This window comes from Tauraco erythrolophus, chromosome 7 (genome assembly GCF_009769465.1).
Source record: "Tauraco erythrolophus isolate bTauEry1 chromosome 7, bTauEry1.pri, whole genome shotgun sequence".
Classification (NCBI taxonomy): domain Eukaryota; kingdom Metazoa; phylum Chordata; class Aves; order Musophagiformes; family Musophagidae; genus Tauraco; species Tauraco erythrolophus.
In genome coordinates, this window is record NC_141471.1 from 40264320 (window position 1) to 40285705 (window position 21386).

The following is a 21386-nucleotide window of genomic DNA, read 5'->3' on the forward strand; positions in this document are numbered from 1 at the left end:
CCTAAAAGCCAGCAAGTTGCTGTGAATGAGCAGGCACAGTATATGGCTGGAGTCACGAGCAACCCAAGAAACTGCCTGTGAGGGTATAAACTGAAGCCAGGCACCGCGTGGTGCCCTGCAGCCACCGGCAGCCACCGGCCATCGGCGTCCACGTTGCGGCCACCCAGTTGGGGCATGGGCACCTCTACGTGTGTGACCACCAGATCAGGTCACCTCGACAAGGAATTTAAGCAGTATGGATTGAAACTGTTTCTAAAAAAAGGGAGGAATGCTACAAAAAGGTTTAGTAAAAATTACTTTAGACTGGATTTACATTAATTCCATTTAACTTACACAGCTTCTGGTACACGGATACTCCAGATTGCGATTAGATGCATTATCGGAAGTAGCTCAGCTACAGAACTCACACTGGCAACATTTTTCGTCTTTCTTTTAGTATATACGTAATTGCATATTAATGTCCTTAGCCTTAAAAAAGTGCCAGTGAGCTGACAACAACACTATCTGTAAAATTTTCATTTTTCATGTAATAGTAGGCAAGGTAAAGATTAAAAATAAATGTCATGAAATAAACACATGCACTTCTAATAATGCTTATGTAATTCCTGTTTGGAATAAAAGTGATTTATGAAACATTTTGTTTATGTAAAGTCTTAGTTCGGTGAACACATGTTCAGAAATAGCTTACCGGGTTTTGTTCATCAAGTCTGCTCCACGTGCTTTGTAATAATCTAAATTTTGTTGGAATTGGTGAGTCACTGGTCTTGGATTTCTCTAAAAAAATAAAAAGGAAAGAAATAGTACTTTTTTTTTAAAAAAAGAATACCTTATTAGAATTTTCTGAGAGATTTAAGGCAGAGACAAAAGGTATGCTCATTAACGAAGATTTGAAATGTAAAGAATAATTTCTTTTCCCAGGATAGTGGTTTCTCAAGGCAGTAATGCCAGTTACATAAAAGTGAAGTCTTAAAATAACACCACGTGTTACCAGTAAGTCCACTCTGTGCTCACAGAAATCAGTGTTCTTCACACAGCGATGGGGCGCTCAGCTGTAGTAGCAACATTTCTAACTAAATCGATAATTCTTGGAAAAATTCAGATATCCGTCTGATTTCTTGCTTTAGCTCAGGTATAGAATTTTACCACCTCCAAGGTAAAGTGACATGTTTTTAAAGAAAATAGTAAGGAGAAACTATAGCTATCATTTTGAACTGAATGCATCATCAGCAGTGCCTCAGTTAAGGAAAGAATTAAATTTAGGGAGACCACCTGAACACTGCCACTAGATGGCACACGGAGCCTTTTTTCTCTTCGCTCTGCTCAAAACACGAATAAAGAACTATTCTATAATAAAATGTTTACAATTAATATTGAAACCAGAAGCCACTTTTTAGTCTGCACTGAAACTAGTCCACTGAAACACACTGCCTTTGGTAGTTCTGAAATCATCCTTTTTAGATCTAATATTCCACTGAACATTGATTAATTTTAGACCACAGTGTAAGCATAAAGTATCTTGATTAAACTAATGCATCCTGAAGCACATTATTTGAAAACAAAAAAAAATGTAAATGTTTTTAAGCTTAAAAAAATTGCATTTGGATGAAACCAAAATAACAAAGAGCTACAGAGGCCCTTTTTTATGTATATATAAAATTTAGAAGAGAAATGGTCTGAAGCAATTCATTTCTAATATAAGAAAAAACAAAATGGTACATTTCTGCATAATCATCAGATATATTGTATGAACCAGATCTAAATACTTTCCAAGTATTTGCTTTAAAGGTTTATTCATTCACAAAAACTAAAAAGAGTTTTAATGAACTACGCAATGACCTTTCCAAAATAGTCGTTCACAGGTGAGAGCGAGTTCATAACATTTTTAACGGAGTCAGTCTTCGGCTATTTCAGTTTCACATGTTGTATTTTTGCCCTCCAGATTTCACTATAGACTGCAGTATCCATAGTCTTATCCTCTCATTTTCCACAAAACTGCAGATAACCCTACTTCCTTGGAAACCTTATTTTTGGAGCAGGATATAGGAGTTGCATTTTAAAGACCAAAATATTGTATGTGCACAAAAGAAGATTTAAAGAGGCGGTAGATAGCAAATGCCAGGATGATTTCTGGGGTCAAATTTAAGGCTGGGACTTTCCAGATCGTTTCCTGCAGTCAGACTTAATCTTGTGTGAAATGTCTCATTTCCTTTCTTTGGAAACACATTAAACGTTTTTAAAATATATCCTGTTTGTAATGTTCATTAAAAAATGAAAGAACAACTAAAAGCTATCAGACAAGCATTAAAAAAATCCTCATCTATCCTACCACCCACATTGCAATGGCCGCTCTACGTTTTTCTTCTCCTGTTATAAAACCAATATTTGCATAACTCTACCCATTCATATGGCTTGTAAGTGAGTCCTCATCCACTGTCAGCAATCACAATGCATCAGTTTTAGTTACTATTGCTGGAGTTTGGTAATTCAATGTATTTCTATGATAATCAAATCCAAACTGATGTGATGAGGATAACTGATGGTTCTGTGACTACTATGCGAGTAATCAAACAGTGTAACTTTTCCCCCATGAATTACATAACTTTTTTCTTTAAATGTCTTGACCATTTCAACAAGGTGGGAGAGTAAGAGATGGTTAAAAAACAGGCACTTCTAAGTCATAATGCAGCCCTTTGAAAAATTCACATTACCAGATGAGAGTCAGTTTTGCAATTTGCTTCCAATGATTCAGTATATATTTTAAACTTAGCAAAACCAAAAAGTTTATTTTTCACTACCCAATAAATTAAAAAAAATATTATTACACAATGCTTTTGAATTAAAAAGAATAAAAAGAGAAAAAGATCACGTGGAACGATATCTTGAAACATATTTATGCAGAAATGACAAGCAATTCAAGACAGGAAAGGCTGATCTACTATCTAAGCACTTAAAGCCATTAATAGGAATAATGATCTAAGAACATATGAATGAGGCTCAAGCATTACTTTCTGAAGGGGCCTATTTAAATTCCTATGAGGTTTAAGGTATCAAAGGAAGAAGCAGTTTAAAGTACTACTACATGCAAAGCAAAAAAAAAAAAAAAAAACCCTCAGAAAAAATGCTGTTGAAAAAATAACATAGAAATCCAAGATAGTAAACACCAAGGGTTACTACTGCAACTCCTTTTCTAACACTACAGAGATATCCTTTTGGAAAATTCCATTATTTGAAAAAAACACCTTGACATATATGTTAGCAGACAAATGTCTGTGAAGTATTACCAGGGAAATTTTAAATAGTTCTGAAAACTGCACTTCAGACAGCAAACAATATGATTTTATGAAGATTATGATCTTTATGTCGTTGTGAAAATGTTCTTTAGATGTTATTTTTTAAATATAAGAAGCAGAAAGGAAAACCTACACTGTTACAGTGTTCATTCCTTATCAATTTTCAACTAAGTCCCCACTCTGAGCATCCAATTTCAGCTCTCCCCTATATTACATTCCATTTATTAGGACAGAAGACTAAATAAATTTATTTACAGCAAAATGTAACTCTATTGTCTAAAATATTCACAGCAATCACATTTTTTTTCCCCTACACAGTGCAATTTAGAATGATCCTATTTACATTTTTAATTCCTTAAGCAAGGAAAGATTTTCCCTTTCTTTCTCAATTTATGTAAGTATTTTGATGGGTGCCTCAGATAAAATCTTTTTTCTTAAAAGGATAATAATGCTGTTAAAATGACAGAGAAATCAACCCTTCAAATTAGTGGTTTGTTGAATCTCCCTAAGAAATTGTGTAAGGGCATTATACAGATTAACACATTTATGTTTTTCTCCTTCTGAGGCAAGAGAGCTCAGAAATCAGAGGGAAAAGCTGCTTGTGCCAATACTAGAAATCCCTCTCTCTCACACTGAATTTGTAGGAGCAGTCTGCTGGTTTTATAACTCTTCTGATCTTAATTTCTAGCCAGAGCAAGCTTAGTTTCAATTGGTAGAAAATGCCCAATTCATATTTTTAAATGGAAATGTACGGTATTCAGATATAGAAACATGCACAGAAATTGAGGTAATTTTGGACTTTCTCTCTTCAAAATGTATCAGCCACAGCCCAAAGGGAAGAGATGCCTTAAAATATTTCAGGTATTTCTAAGGTACTCCTGCCTCTGAGCCCTTCCTTGCCTACAAGATGCTCCCCCTTCCATTTGTCTGCTGAAGCCCTGACACCCCCCCACGCCGTCCTCCTGCTTCTGTTCCCAGCCACCACCGGACTGACTCACTCCAATTCCCACGGCTGGCGGGAGGTTCCTGGGGACTTTCTATTTGGCTTTATTCTCCTCCAGGGACACGGGGTCGAGATAAGTTATACCCACGCCTGCTCTTTTCCTCGGCGGGGGGCTGAGGCCATGGTCGGAATCACACCGAACGCAGCAGAGATTCCCTAAACTCACATAAACGGCTGCAAAGCAATTCCCACCAGCTAAGGCTTGTGATCCATATGCTCAAATTTCCTAGTATAAGCCTTTTCCTCCCTGGCCTCTGGAGACATATCGCGTCACATTGCCCACAGCAGAGCACGCTTGCGCGTGCCAGAAGTCAGAGGCAGACTGTTCTACAACATACCAGGAAAACCAGGTTACTGCTGCAATGTAGCGTTTCCCCATCTGAACACACATTATTTGTAAAAGTTTACACGCAGGTGCAAGCAGAGGAATCTCTACAACGCTCTTTTTTTCTTCTTTGTTGAGGTATTTCCTTCCCCGCCCCCCCCCCCCCCCCTTTATTATATCAAAAAATCAAACACAATTTTGTGCAAAATCCGAAGGTTCAAAATAAGAAACAACAATGAAAAAAGATTTTCAATATGTCTGATGAAAAATGAGACTTATTTTAGCGAACATGCTATTGCCTCAATGCCAAGGGAAAAGCGCTCGTCATTAGAGAAATGAATTGCTCAGCTGTTTATAAGCAAAAAGCTCTGGGGGAATTTCTCAAGGCCCAAACCACAAAGCATTGCAGGGTTACACAAACATATGTTGCAGGTGTTTCAGGGTAGACAGGTGGGAAAACCTCAGCTACTGAAAAATACTCCACTTAATAGATTGTATCTGAAACTAGATAACCTAAATGCAACAGAGAAAAAACAAATAAAACAGCAGCAGTGAATGACACATACACGCAGCAATAGGCTTACCAAAATAATCATCTCACTAGTGCCAAACGGGATTTTTTAAAACTAGGCTTTTTTAATATCTTAAACAAATGCTGCCAAACATATATCTTTTTTTCTAAACTAATAATATTTTAAGCCTAAACCAAAGAACAGGATGAACTAAACATATATAAAAAAATCAGAAGGATAATGATGCAGTGTTCAAACAATTATTTTTAAGGAGCCAGTTTGCTCCTTTTTCCCCTCTTTAGCTGACAGGACGATACTAGTTTTTTTTCATAATTCTCGTACAGCCAAAGATATTTTTTGCATTAAAATTCTGTTTTTTTTCCTTTCATTTATTTCTAATGAAAGTTAGAGGAGCATATGACCCATATTCAGTGATGACTGGGAGGCCAGGAAAGGTTTACCTTTTCCTTCTAAATCACCTATGCTTCTTTCTTCAATAAAGATGATACAAACAATGCAAAAATCTGGACTGTGAACAGAGCAGAAATATAACACCTGAGATGCGGATAAGCAGTTGACACAGTTTGTTCAGTTTGGCAGGAGTTTTTCTGTTAGGCACTAATAATTAATATGGAATGCATACCAACGATTACCTAATAGCCTAGCTGCACAGAGAATTTCACCTTTCCTCTTTTTATTCTTCTGTCAGGTATTCAAGCAGCTGTCTCCGCTCTGTGACTAGACTCACACAGTATAAGCAATGCCTTACCATTACATAAACATAGCACAATATTTTGTATACTAAACTACTAACCCACCCCAAACTCTAGAGCACTCAAAGTAAACATCATACCCCAAACAAAACTTTCCTTTTATCTTCTAATTTTCCTCCTCCCTAGGTATACCTTCTGCAGAACAAGCAACTTGCTGGAGCACAAAAGGTATTCCATCCACCTATGAAACACTGACTTAAATACTTACTAAAAAGAAAAAAAAACAGTGAGACATTAGAGGATGTAATGCACTATTGCCAATTCTAAAGTGGTCCAAGGCCAACAGCAAAATATTATCCAAAACAGAGGATGATAGCCTACATCTATGTATGGAAGTAGCACAACATGAAGAGTATCCTGCACAGAACTAATAAAGATCTTCATTTAATCACAGGAGTCAGGAGATCTGTGCACTAATACTGGCACTGGCAGAGGAACACCATAATCCTCAAACTGGGAATAACGCTTCCTGTTTACATTGTTCAGAAAGATGCTGTGGGTCTCAATCGCAGAACTCATTATTTACAATGCAATAACAGCATGAAGAATTATCATATTTAATTGTTTCTAAAGAAAATGAGGGAGTGCTTTTTTTTTCCTGAAACAACAAAAATTCCCAGAAAGAACTGAATAATTGGGTCAAGGCAGGAAGAAACCCCTGAACTCTGATCAAGCTGAAATAAATTATCTCCAGTTTTGTTACGTTACAGCCCTCCATTCCCCTGGCAACTGGAAATTTCAGATACTAGGAAGATATTTTAAATACCGTGCATTATGGTCTGTTTTTAACTTCAAACACACATGCTTTCTCTCACATAGGCATTCTATGACAAGAGATGAAGAACTGAAAAAAGTGACAAGTGAGATTTAAAAATGCTTCAGTGACTTGACTGAAAGAAATTTCTAGTTATATATTTTGGCTTCTTGTCCTAACTGTTGTAAAACCTTTTTTTTTTTTTTTTTTTTTTTAATTATTTATAGTTTTACAGCATATTGCATTTTAACAGGTAGATCAAATCCTATCAAATCAGCTTTTATCAATATTCCAGACAAAAAAGACTCTGACCTGTCAACGTTTAAGTTCATAACCTGCGTAAAATTCCCATCTTGCATCAACAGAATTGCTTAAGTACCTTTTAAATCTGCCTCTTAATTTAGTTGCCTTTTTTTCAGCTGAACTCTTGGTTTTAAGAAGTAAATTAACTAAATAGTGAGGTATAAATCTGACAGTGTTCAGCCCTACCCCATGACAGATTTATGCTCTGGCATCTCACAGCCCTGCACGGTTAGGAACAGGAGTTTTACAACATTGTGGAGGAAAGATCCAGGCTTTTGAAGGGAACACACAGCAAGCCTCACTTTAAACCCTAGAATGCTCCAAATGATGAGATTTAAAATATGACATCTTTATGTACAGAAAAGCTACCACATTATGGTTTTATTGGCACTCGTTTTGGACAACCTGCATAACTCACTGATGGCTTTGTGAGTAATGCAGTTATCCAAAGCTTATACTGATAAATCGCTTATAACCACACTTACAGCATTATATCTTCTCCAGATACATGCTTGTACACAAATCTCACATATCAGGGAGAAACAAGAACATTTTAAGGTGCTATTTGGTTATTTCTGCTACATGGAAAAGAAACAGATTAATTTATGTTCTGCGTGTAATGTGCTACGTAAAACACTTGAAAAAGGCCTCTAGGGGAAGTGAAAAAGGCTCTTTCAAAAAGCCCTATGCACACACCACAGCAAAAGAAATATGACGTCCAAGTATTTTCCTCTAAAATGCAGAGAGAAGCTTCTGTCTTGAAAGTATATTGCTCTTTTAGAGAAGCATTTCCCCAATACAAATGTACTCCAATAGCTTTGTATACAACAATTAATACATTAATATTTACTATAAAATATGTCAATACATGAGCAATATATCCACATTTATATCAGAGGAGACTGAACTTAAATTCCATCATAATAGATTGGATATGATTCAGTAGCTGATCCTTCATACATTATTGAAAAGTCATGAATCTATTTTTATGTAACTCACAGTTTGTGTTTTGCAAATTTTAGTCAAATAAATAAATTATGATACAGAGAACTTTTGATTAGGTAGAATCAAAGTGCTTAAGTATTTTAAGTGCTTCCTTTTGATAAACTACCTTGCAAACTAGAAGTGATTAATTGAATTGTCAGGTTGTGCACAAGAAGAACCGTAATCACCTCACTCTAACACTGTTAAATACATTTTATTAGTGTAATTTTATAAATAACATCATTACTCTTTAGGAGAGGGTCAGTAGCTTTAGATGACTTTTTAAACAGAAGTAAACCAATCATTTGAAAGAAACAGCCCCGAGAAATTCACAAGCAATAAGTTTTATTGGTAGCTAAAGTAATTAAGAGCTTAAAGTGCTTCAGCTTCTTGCTTTAGCGTCGAGTACAATCAGAATTGCTTTTACTTTGCTACTGAGGATATGAACTTGCTCAAAGAGAAAGCACAGTTTGAAGTTTTGGCTTCCAATAATAACTTCCTCTTCCATCTTGCCTCTCTAAAGTACTTGCCCTTAACAGGATAGAGCTTATGAATTCCCAGTGAATATTATTGGGAGTGCTGATCCACACAGGAGAGTAATATCTTCCCTATTTCTAAATTTTCCCTGATGGCCTCTCTGGCCTGAACATGACGTTGCTGCATCTCATGCCTTCTCTTCCTCATTAGTAGGGAAGACACCTTGATAAAAGGCATAATTATGAAATCTGCAGAGAAGATTAAAAAATGCAAACACTTAGTCCAGTTGACTGATCAGCAAGTGGTTTCTTTGACTATTTATTGAATAATGCAGGTGTTACTTGCTGTTCTATACACCACTGTTATATACTTGTTTTAATATTAGTCAAAAATAGAAACAATGGTTCCTCTGAAAGACTCTGCACCTCTCCACCCGCCCAAAAATTACCAGCCACACCACCAACTCCTCACTGCGTCCAAGGCCAGCACCTCTCCTGCTGGTCACCCAAGGGCGACAACAAGAACAACAAAGTCAACGTGTCCTCCTTGCTGGGTTCTCTTCTCAGTGTCAGGAGAGTGGCCTGCAGCACCATCTCACTCAGCCCTACACAGAACTGGGACAAGTCTTTTGTTTCTGCACCATCTTAGCTGTGGCATAGCTTCGTCTTAACTATGAGAAGCGTCACTGTTCAGGAAGCTTTGCTTCACTCTGTATTATTTCCCACCATTTTCCTATTCATTTAAATGTAATGGCTGCTTACCTTGCATCGATACAATACTTGTGGATTCTTCACCAAATAACTGGCCTGTCCATACAACACTAAAGGCAGAGCAATGCTGGAAACTACATTGTGGTTGGCAACCTAAGAGATCAGCTCTCCCTTTGAGTGATGGCCGCTGTGTTACATATGATACTGAGAAATCATGAGAGAAGGACTCATGAGAGAAATCAAATGAGAACGACTTTGAAAGATTTCTCATTCAAAAAGTCTTGACTGGATGACTAATCAACCACTTCCCGAGATTTTTTCCCTAGAAATATTACTTGTGACATACAGGATACATTGAAGAAGATGACTATTTTATGATGAGTCGATTAAATGGTTAACATATCAGGGGAAATTGCAATGAACTTTGAGAGAGATGAGAAAGTTACTATACTATGAATACTGACCACATACCTTTTTTATATTCTAAAATGCATAGGTGCACTAAGAATGAAGGTTTTGAAACAAATGTAGAAAATCGAAGATGATTTTTAATTCATGGTACACTGACTATTTTTATGTGGTACTATGGCAACATGATTATTCCAAGTAATTTATCATTAAACTCATAGCTGCCTGTCATACCTTATTCTATTAATGAAACTCAATAAATGAATATTTAGAATGATAATTCTTACAATAAAGCATGGCCTATTTCCTTGAAAAGCAAAAGTTTCTGATTTTAAGAACATGAACATAAAAAAAGATCAAGTTAATATCATGGCTTTTACATGTGTGATATGTGCGATTCTTAGTTGTATAGGCCCACATTAAAAAGCTTAGCACGCAGTTATGGAAAAACCATCAATTTATTCAAAGTCAGGTGTTTAGATTACATCTAACTGTATTGTGTTTGCAAATGGGGAAGTTAGACTATCAAAATGCTTGGGTTCACTATGAGGAAGCAAATGTGGTTTTAAAACCAGAGGTCAATTTGAAGATCCTGACACATTTTTGCTTATAAAAGTCTTTCTGTGTTGCATTAAACATCCAAGATCTTAATCTTTCAGAAATTAAGGCAAATAGAAGTTGAATGAACTCAAAAAATCACTGTGACTAAATGCATTTATTTTTTCTTTCTCCTAATTCCTTTCCTCCTAGATGCAAAAATATGTACTTAGCTTCCTGGAAAACCTTGTTTCCTTCACCAGTCACATCCCCTGCCAAGGCAACTCTCCTTTAAAATGTAGGTGACCTTACTCATACTGCCAGCTCACACTGCATCGGGATATCCATTACCCCAGATTTCTGATCCTTATTTTTCATACACCCCAAATCCCTAATGTATAATTGCAAATCTGCTGAAAAATCAGTCACATTCTTCATGACTGAAAAAAAATAATATCAAAACCCAAATGTTTGTTCAGGGCCCCCCTCCCCCTTGTTGGTACCCCTGTAAGGAAATGGACTCTGTACCCCACTCAATGTGTGTAGGTACAAATTAATGAGCTGCTAATGCCCAAACACTGCCAGATCCCAACTTCCCATTGGCTGCAATCTGGTCATTAAAGAGAGGTAATTAATGCCAGATTGCACACACAATGCTAACAAACAAACAAAACAACCCCAAACCTGCTTTTCTCCTGCCACAAACAGCAAAACAAACAATACTGACATAACGGCAGCTTTCAAAGGACAGTTGCAGCTCTGCAGCGGCACCTCAGTTAATGAGTGTATAGAAAAGAATTTATCTGAAGAAGAAGAAAGTGAAACTCAACAGCCTTTCAGGCACATGAAACTAGCGTGGAGAAAACTCTGAGACAGTGGCAGCTACTTAAGAAGAAAATTCAGCTGAAAATAAATGTACAAAGAGTTCGGTTCAAAATTTCAGTAATGTGTTTTTCCCCTTGTCACTTATTGCTCAGATTGTGAAAAGTGTTAAAAGCTGGAATGCAGATTTCTCCAACTAATCATTATATGAGTGATCATGACCATATATTATTGCTTAAGTTTTCTGGCAGTACCTGTAATTTCAGTCATGATGAACTAATATGACTTCTTTGAAATGTCATGTATGCTTCATCATGGGTTTAGTTAGAATTTAATATTAATATACGGCCACTTTCAGTGTCAGCAAATAGCTTAAAATACAATGTTGAGAAAATATCAGCAGCAGTAACTAGAATATTATTAGTGTAACTAACAAAATTCCCATCAACCAAGCACAACATGTTATTTTTTCTTTTTTTGAATCGATGGCTTATGATAAAAGGTGTCTCCACTGAATTAAGCTCCTAACTAGCTTGCTCAATAAACAGGGTAACTCACCACATTAAAATATCTATAAGAAAACTTACTTTACAAAAATATTAAAAATAAATACAGTAAGCTTTCAGACAAAGGATGGTTGTCAGGTTCTCAGTATGCACTGTAAAACTGTAATATTCTATGTAGTGCTTTAGTTTTCTATAAGTCATTGTGATAAGGTTAACACTTCAACATGGAACAACATACAAATAAGAACACCCAAAGACGAAAATTACTTTGCTTATGTTGCTGTATTAGAATTTTATTTGCTAAAGGGTGAAAACAGATTTGCAAAATTCACAGTTAACTTAAAACAATAGTTTTAAACCTTTTATTCCTAGCCCTGGCTGCCTTCAGGAAGGAAAGAACATCTGGTTATTTAAGGAACACAATATGTTCACATTTTCTATGACTTTTGTTTCTAATTGGGTTTTTAAATTTTTTTTTTTTATTCGAACAACTCTAGTTAGAACTATGTTTTTTAATCACTTTATATTTTTCTACTGCCCTATCTCCGTAACTCTACTTTTTAATTTTGCAGCCTTTGCTTTGAAAATTAACAGTGCTCAGTGGTTTCGATAAGAAAAAAAATGAAGAAAATTGGCCACTTGTGGGATATTAAATACACAGAGACACACCTTCAGTAAATGCTTTTGGATATACAGAAAAAAAACCTTTCCTTATTTTCTCATTTCACATATACATACTTTTAATAGTCCATTCTTCCGTAAGAAGCTCTACTTTTATATTCAGAAGGACTATAAGTGCATAGAAGTTACTTTTGTATAAATAATTGAGGTAATTATCTGTTCAAAGATTAGAAATGTGAAACAAATACTCTGCTAAGCAGGTTAACTTTATCAGCCTATGCAAAGACAACAACACTGATTTGAGCTTTTCAGTCTACGTTTTCCTAGGAACTGGAGCTAGCCAAATGCAGAAAAGGCTGGAATTCAATTATTCTACATTGATACATACTCATGCCTGTAAAATTAGTATCTCTCATGCTCCCCTTCAGAGACAGGTGCATTAACTTGTTTTCAGCTATTAAGGAGATGTGTATTTCTCTTCTGTGGCACTGGAATATATCAGAGATGTGGTATCTAAAATGTTCTCTCATCCCAACTGCCAACTGGGGTTCACAAAGTGAAAAGGAGAGCCGCTGCATGCATTAGATTAATGGCAAGCACTGATTACTTGTTATATTATTGTTATTACTGGATAATGCTAAGGCTTCTGCTAAGGTTTGATTCCACAAAAGATCAGGAAATTTATTTGTCCATCTATATGACAAAAATGCCACCCATCTTTTAAGTATAGCTTTATTTTGACATTTAGGTTGCTCTCCTGGTGATAAGCGAGTCCAGAGGAGGGCCACGAAGATGATCAGAGAGCTGGAGCACCTCTCCTATGAAAACACGCCGAGTTGGGGTTGTTCAGCCTGGAGAAGAGAAGGCTCTGGGGACACCGTATAGCAGCCTTCCAGTAACTAAAGGGAGCCTACAGGAAAGCTGGAGAGGGGTTTTTCACAAGGGCATGTAGAGATAGGACAAGGGGCTATGGTTTAAACTGAAAGAGGGTAGATTTATATCAGATCTAAGGAAGAAATTCTTCACTCTGAGGGTGGTGAGGCACTGGAAGAGGTTGCCCAGAGAAATTGTGGATGCTCCATCTCTGGAAGCGTTGGCCAGGTTGGCTGGGGCTTTGAGCAACCTGATCTAGTGGAAGGTGTCCCTGCCCATGGCAGGAGGTTGGAACTACATGATCTTTAAAGACCCTTCCAACCCAAACCATTCTATGATTCTGTGATTCTATGACTGCAGTGAAAAGACACAAACAAAACGTGACAGGTTTGTCACGCTGTCCTGGTAGTCTACAAGAGAAATAAGTAAGGAGGAGACATTTGTTATGTCAGACCAAGGAAATAGAATAAATAATGGATGTTATTATACATGCAAACTCAGATTATCTCCAGAATTGGAGGTTATGGATGGAAATGCTGTATAAGGTCCATCTTAACTACTTCCCCATTGTTCCTTAAGAACCTTTCAGTTTTATGTATATACCGCCAATCTTTCTCAGTCCGATTACTCCACAACTTCCCCTCAGTGAGATTCTTTGGCATTTATCTAGCTGCAAAATAATCCCAAAGACAATACATATCAACAAACGTGCACAAGGCAGATTCCTGTTTGTCCCTGTCCATTACTTCTAAACTGCATTTCTTGTCCAGCTGAGATTTAAAGCTTCAAGGGGCAGAGAGCAAACCTCTCTCAGATATTTGGAACAACACTAAACATTCTTGCTACGTTCAACAAATAATGAAATAACCCACTGGACCATTCAACAGTCTCCCACAGAAGAGTTCCCTGACTTCACATATTAAAACCCAAGTGAAAACTTGGAAGAAATGCCACACAGAACAACTCAGCCCTGGCTCAGGAGACCTAAATTGCACTGAACCAAATGTAATTTCCCATTAGAAACCAGAAGCTGGTGACAGAGAAATGCACAGGAAAACATCAAAGGAGGAAGAAAAATCATTAAGCACTGAATTTGCTAATCATCACTAACGAGTTACACTACTGACTAAAATCTCCTTATCTGTTCTTCCAATCTGCCTTTTATCTGCTCAGGGAATAAAGGCAAACTGAATTATCTTTGTGCAGATAGCAAAAAAAAAAGGTATCATAATTTTCCCACTTATATTTGTATATAATCTGTGTACTGACTTCAGACTCCTACAGTACCCATGCTGTCTTGTTGAGTTTTCCTTTTTGTTCTGTTTAATGAAAAATTTTGACACACATGGAAAATTTTTCTGTGCAGGTCTTACAGAATAACAAGACTTCCATTTCAGAAATACATTGTATTGAACCAAGATATGCTTAAAGACAAATAAGTGAAACTTAATATCATACCTAGGGAAAGTTAAGAAACAGCTACTCAAGTTATAGCACTGAAAATACATTTCCTTCTTAGACGAGGAGCTATTTTTTGTCTTTTACAGTGATTCGTTAGATCAGTTTAACTTCCTTAGTGTAAGAAGTCCAGTCTGTTTATGCAGTCTTATCCCAAAGATCCAATGTAAAACGAGAAGTGGCTGGAAGTCCCTTAGGGCTCTTAATTATCTGGAAATCTCAGCTTCTTAACTTTCAGAGTATTTCCCAAGCAGATAAGTACAGCTCAGAAATAAGGAACAATTGTAATTAATCATATTTTAAATGATAAAACAGCTAGTAGTCTTTGCATTAAAGAACTTTCAGTACGTTCGGTCACCTAAGTGAAGAGAGAACTACCTGAAGACAAAGCATACCTGAGAATGTTAATTAATAGGACACTGAGACCTTATGAGCCTTACAATTTCATTCTGTTGGAGACAAGAGTGTAAGTAGCAGAACAGTGATCAAGCTTCTTTCATGGGAAGCTGGTGGTTTATTTTTGCCCTCTTCAGTTGGTAGATATCTCATATACTGCCTCGGATGCTTCAGAAGATAGTTAAATAATGAGTAATTATTCTATCTTTTAATACGTATCTTGAGTAAATGACAAATTACATATTGGATTTAGCTTTATATCTTAGCACAATTTTCCTCCCTCTAAAGAATACTTCTATCTTGTTTTGCTAAGTAAGTATGTAAATCAATGCTGGGCAGTCGGGTTTCACAGACTGCTGCTGAAATCCTAAGATTCCTGAGATCCAACGTTACAAACTTTCTTACACACTAAAAAGACAATATACTTTACTTTCTCATCATGAAAGAAATCTTTGTGCCTGAGAGGAATGAAGAAAGCAGCTGTAAGGATGCAGATTTCTGCAAAATGATATAGAAACAAAGAGATATTTTTTTTTCTTAATCCATAAAAGTGTAAACATTGGTAGTGAATGAAATTTTGCAGAAGGCAGACAGAGTGCAGAAGTGATGAATTTTTCGCTTTCAAAGGTGATGTGCATCAAGAAGATGAGGGAAATCAGAATTTACACTGGCAGCCTACTAATGGGACATGCACAAAGACAGTTCAAAACACTCAGCACAAACTCTGCTATCTGCCAAAGATCTGAGTACTGCAAAGATTACTGTGTACAGCTTAATCTCAAACACTTTATCCACTATACTGTGGATATCTGCTGTATATTACATCCACACATATACACATGCCATTCTAAAACAGCAAGAAATTTGCTTTTTTTTTTTTAGTATAGATGAGTATATCAGAAACTGTATGGTAGTAATATGTAACATAAAATCTAAGAATTTATACATTTTATTCATGTGAATCTTTTCAGGCAGTAAGAGCAGACTCTCATTTTTAATTGAAAACCATCACATAACTCTAGATGAGGGTAGTGCTTTAAGGATTAACAGTGATTAATCTGTGGAAATCCCATGAAAAAGGTCTTAGAGATGAAATTGCATGACAGTTTCTATACAGCTTACTAAGTTATTATATAAAATATTGCTGTTTCCCTCAAAAGCACACTTTATTATGAAAGATGTCTGTGCAGAATACCAAGCAAAGATATTCTAAAGAGCATAAAATCCACAGTTACTAGAGCTCCTGGATAACTTTAGCAAAGTAGTAGGATAGTATGCTTTAAAGAGTAAAGGAACTTGTTTCTATTCTTCGTTACGAACTCTTTCCTTCAGCTTTTTTGCCAAGTAAGAAGAAACTTGAAATTACAGTTTAGTCCTGAAAATGTAAGTTGTTATTAACTTCATAGTATTTAGAACATTTTATTACATTTTATTAATCTCTCTATTTACAAAGTGAGCATCTTACCTTTGGATCTCGGAGAAAAAGTGCTCTTAAGATAAGGGAATGAACATCTCCAATAGGTGGATAGTGCATCAGAAGTCCCAAACAGGTCTGATAATTACTTGAAATCACTGCAAAGAAAAGAAAAAAAAAAAGAGAGAGAAGTGTGAAATATTACTGTCTTATTTTGATATTCCAAATTAGTACCTTTTCCAGCAGATTCATCACAGTTCAGATTCAGCTGTCTTTTCCCACATTAAGTCTCTTAGAACTCAAGCAGTGCTCAGAGTAGAAGAAGATATTGTATAATCAAGCTTTATGACTATGTTTGGTCCAATATCATTAAGGATAATGTTAAACCTACCACTGACTTTATGTCATAGACATCTATGTTAGCTCCAGATGTAGAAGCCTAAATTTAGATCTCTTAGCTGTCCACCTAAAGCCTGCCTGAGTCAGTGGAGGTCAGGGCAATACAGGCAGAGGAGCTTGAAGAACTACTCTTACACTTCGAAATGGACACTGACTTTTCAGACACTCATCTGCAGACACCTGTATTTAAGTATGGTAATTTGTGAGACAAATTTTACCTTCATTCCTGCTTTTACAATCACTTTCCCCCACTCTGACAATTGTTTGCTGAAACATCTTTTATGTTGTTCTTATGTACATATACACGTACACGCCCACACACATATATAAACACATGCGTAAAATGATGTCAACAACTTTCTCGTGAATCAGAAACTATTCATGAAATGTTCAGGAAAAAGGGAAAAGGCTCGATATTAATTTCCTAAATACTTGAAAATATAATATACCATTAACTTTAATAGAATTTTTTACTTATTTGGCATGCTTTGCTACATTTTTAATTTTGTTATAATTGTACTTGAATTGTACATCTGAATTTATGTAAGTATACTCTATGGTTCTTTGCTTGTCGTTGTCGTCTTCTGGTTTTTGTGTTTTTTTTTTTTTTTCCCCCAATCAATCTAATTATGAGTGCAATTATTAAAGACATCTTTTCAGGCAGGTCTATGTAAACTACTTCATTTCTTTTGCACCATCTAAATCCAGGCAATCCATCTGCCACAGCTGTCAAAGCAATGCCTGTTAATGATGCTTGCACTCTGCAACATAAAGACAGCCTTCAACGAAAGTAATTGTAAATAAATTTTTAGCAAACTTTACTATTCTGAGAACTTTAGCTGTAGTAACAAGTACTTTTAATTAATCAGGCCTCTACACCAGAGAGGATCATTGCAAATAAAAAAATATTTTGCATCAATAAAAGGCAAAATAAAGGACTGTTTTGAGGACAGAAAGATTTAAACATTTTACTTATTTTCTTTAATGTGAATAAGCCTCATATCCTCCCGTACCTTTCCTCCCTCAACAAGAGGATTATGGGGAAAAGATGCAGGACTGGGCAAAATGAATAATTATAATCTGTGTAGGGAGCCACTTTATCATCTTCATTTCCGTTGCTGATCCGACAGCTTGTAATTTCATACATCTGCTTTCATTTGTAAAGCACTCACTTATCCTACTCATTCTTTATCTGTTCTGCCTGTTCTTCTTCCTACCCTTTGTTTTTCTTGTTCATATTCAGGTACCTGTTTTTTTCTTCTTGAAGTCACAAAGCTGGCATAATGAACACAATACAATGGTCTCCGTCAGAGTTCTTTCAGAGGAGTATAATAGGAGCACTACATAGTACATAACTCTCATATGTAAATCAAATCTAAGATACTGTACTGCAGTTATGATCCTGATGGTTTTTTACCAAAGCAAATAAAAATACTGAAAATTGATAGCAAATTCTAAATACTTTTATAAAGGATAGGCAGTAAGACCAATGCATTTATCTTTTGAACAGATTAGTATGTGTTCTAGTCTGCAGTGTAAAATGAATTAAAATTATCCTTTCTTTATTTTTCCTGGAAGAGTTCTTTGCTGTCTCACAGACATAGAGAAAAGTAAATATTAAAAAAGCTAATTTATTTTAATGGTGCAGACTTGACCTCTGAAAAAAAATTAGGTTTTCAATCACAAGACATATACTCTAATTGTTAATTTTTTGAAACATAGAATAGTGAAGCAATTGAATAATGGAAAAAAACTCAAAGTGTTGGGTAATGACTTGTGCCCCCTCTGGTTCTTAAAAGTTAAATTTTAAAAGAAATCTTACCATGCAAAGAAATGTAAAAAAAAAAATCCAACACTTTAATGAGGAAGGCCTGCTAATTTTTATATTTATTTTATCTTTAGGGTTTTCCTCACATGTTCATCTGTCCCCTTTTCATGTAGAAATCTTTACAGAAGATAACATTATTGCCAGTGCTCTATTTCTTGGGGAACCTTGGGTTAAAGTGACTACTTTGCTGAAACTCCTCTTGGTACCCTTTGTTTCAGAGTGATCTCTATGCTGCCCATGAGCCAGCAACGTGCCCTCGCAGCCTAGAATGCCAACCGTATCCTGAGCTGCATCTAAAGGAGCGTGGACAGCAGGTCGAGGGAGGTGATTCTACTCCTTTGCTCCACTGTGGTGAGACCCCACCTGGAGTGCTGCATTCAGCTCTGAGGTCCTCAGCACAGGAAAGACATGGAGCTGTTGGAGTGGGTCCAGAGGAGTGCCATAAAGATGATCATAGGGCTGGAGCACCTCTCTTATGAAGACAAGCTGAGAGAGTTGGGGTTTTTCAGTCTGGAGAAGAGAAGGCTCCAGGGAGACCTTCTAGCAGCCTTCCAGTATTTAAAGGGGGCCTACAGGAAAGCTGGAAAGAGGCTTTATACAAGGGGTAATGGCTTTAAACTGAAAGATGGGAGATTGAGATTAGATCTAAGGAAGAAATTTTTCACTCTGAGGGCGGTGAGGCGCTGGAACAGGTTGCCCAGAAAAGTTATGGATGCCCCATCGCTGGAAGTGTTCAAGGCCAGGCTGGCTGGGGCTTTGAGCAACCTGATCTAGTGGAAGGTGTCCTTGCCCATGGCAGGAGGTTGGAACTAGATGATCTTTAAAGACCCTTCCAACACAAACTATTCTATAATTCTTGTCTCTTCCAGACATAATGTATAATATTATCCAATAGAGTGGCAGTTTTCTTAACATAGCAGTAAAACAAAACAAACAGCCCTCCAGTGAATAACCGTATCAGAGTTAAAAAGATTTCTAAGAATCAACTGCAGGATAAAGTTTTTGGAAGGAAATTCTGTGCAACACAAATTTATCCAGTCTCAGCATTAGCTGGATGATGCTGAAGTTCAACTGAGGAAATCCTACGCTGTGGCCAGCTGCCTTGTAATAAGCTAGGTGCTTCCGTACCTGTGCTTTTCTTGCACTAATTGGCTTGCCAAGAGTCACACCTGGATCTAACTTTTATTGTGAACAACACGTTCTCACTTCTCCAAAGAAGAATGCTATTGGTATTTCTAGGGAAAGGAGTAGAGAAACTCCTCTGCATAGAGAAAGTAATCTTACTGCCTTTTGATTAATATTTGTTACGCAGTGCCTGGAGGAACATCAAATTTCTTTCTCCCTTCTGCTTTAGATGAGATTGACTTTTCTCTGTTGGTCTGATAACCATTCCTGGATGCAAGCATCAATAATAGTGGTGGAAAACATGTAAACTAACTGTACTTGTCCTCAACAAAGTAGTAATTTTCTGCCACATGTCATTTCTTAAGAGTTTAATGTTTGATGCCACCAATCCTGTACCCAGATGACTTCTCAACCCAGGAAGGGTGGGACTACTTGCCTCTGCTGCTTTACGCATGGCTATGTTCTCTTTAGTAGGCCCTACATTGAGTTAAACACCGATAATATGATCATCTTGCGCTGTAACAAAAATAACAAATCAGCTCCTCTAAGAAGAGGCTGTGGCTCCTTTATTTCCCTCAAAATATTCAGACCGTTTTTAGGTAAGAAAATATACATCCTAACAATGGCCATTGCTAGCCTTTGAGTGGGAACAGGATAAAAATATACTTATTCTAACACTGATCAGTCAAAAGTAGCTCCTGGTGCAATAAGGACGTTTGTTTACTATGCAAAATACAGACAGGTCTTCCAGATGTGTTCACTTTTGTCCTTCTTGAAGGGAAGGGAAGTATAGAAAATTAGATATATTTTTGCCCCACATCCTCTCCTCTGTTCTGATTTCATCAACTACTGCATGTACATTCATATTGGTGAAAAAGAAGTAACATATTCATGCTTCTGATTTGACAGATTTAAAAAAAGAAGGTCATTTTGCATAAATTTTCCCAAAGAAACCGAGAAAATAATTTATTAAAACTCACAGATACTTAGGTACACAACTCTACACTTGGCTTGTGAGGATTAATCACTCCACGGATAAAGCTCTGCTTGGATACAGGTGTAAAACTGAACAGAGCAGTTTTCAGAATGGCTGTGTACATGATCATGTATCTGAAATCTCTAATATATATAAATAATAATCTAAATGCTCCCTTCTCCTTGAGTAAAATATCATTTGAGTAACGGAGGATTTCAAAACAAAAATAGAATGAAAAATATAGCAGAAATATTTTCTTAAAATCATTGAGAACATCATAATAAAACATAGAAAAAAAATAAATCCATCAATTCCCAAACCAGCAACTTTTCCCCATCACCAAATGTGTTGGGAATCTGCATAACTTTTAAACTCTCAAATGCCTTCAGTATTGTATTATTATCATTGCTTATGTTTGACATTTTTATAACATAGTATCTTAGGAGCTCTATTATTATTCCTATTGTTTCAAAGTTTTTAAACTGAAAATTTCCAAATGGTTTATTTATAGATTATGACATCATTGGGTGTTTCATTTCCTTTCACCAAATAAAGACAAGCTTTTAGAAACTTATTTTATTTGAGAATGTTTTAAAAAATATTACAACAGAACTTTGAACTCTATTCAAAGCTCAAATATTATCAGCAATATGAAAATGAGGAAAAATGGAAAATTTTTCTAAAACAGATAAATAAGAAAAACTTTCTTTTACCAAATCAAGAACTATGGAAATTGCTATAGTTCGAGCTTGACTTTGAAAATATAGACAACTTTACAGTTTTTGTGACCAAGCATTCTGTTTCACCATTCTATTATGCTTAGAGTAACTAATTAGGTCCAACTGTAGAACACCAAGTTACTTATTAAAGAAACAGTGTATGTACGAAGTAT

At 36.2% G+C, this 21386-nt stretch overlaps 1 protein-coding gene across 2 annotated transcripts in view; it reads right to left on the reverse strand.

The window, feature by feature from the left end:
• The window catches only part of TBC1D5 (TBC1 domain family member 5), a 322093-nt gene that overhangs the window by 57407 nt on the left and 243300 nt on the right, over positions 1 to 21386 (reverse strand). For both annotated transcript variants that reach the window (XM_086614565.1, XM_086614564.1), the window contains 2 exons: positions 16218 to 16324; positions 689 to 774 (listed from right to left, as the gene is read on the reverse strand). In XM_086614565.1, coding sequence (XP_086470691.1) covers positions 689 to 774; positions 16218 to 16324 — 193 coding nt within the window. The remainder of the gene's footprint in view (positions 1 to 688; positions 775 to 16217; positions 16325 to 21386) is intronic.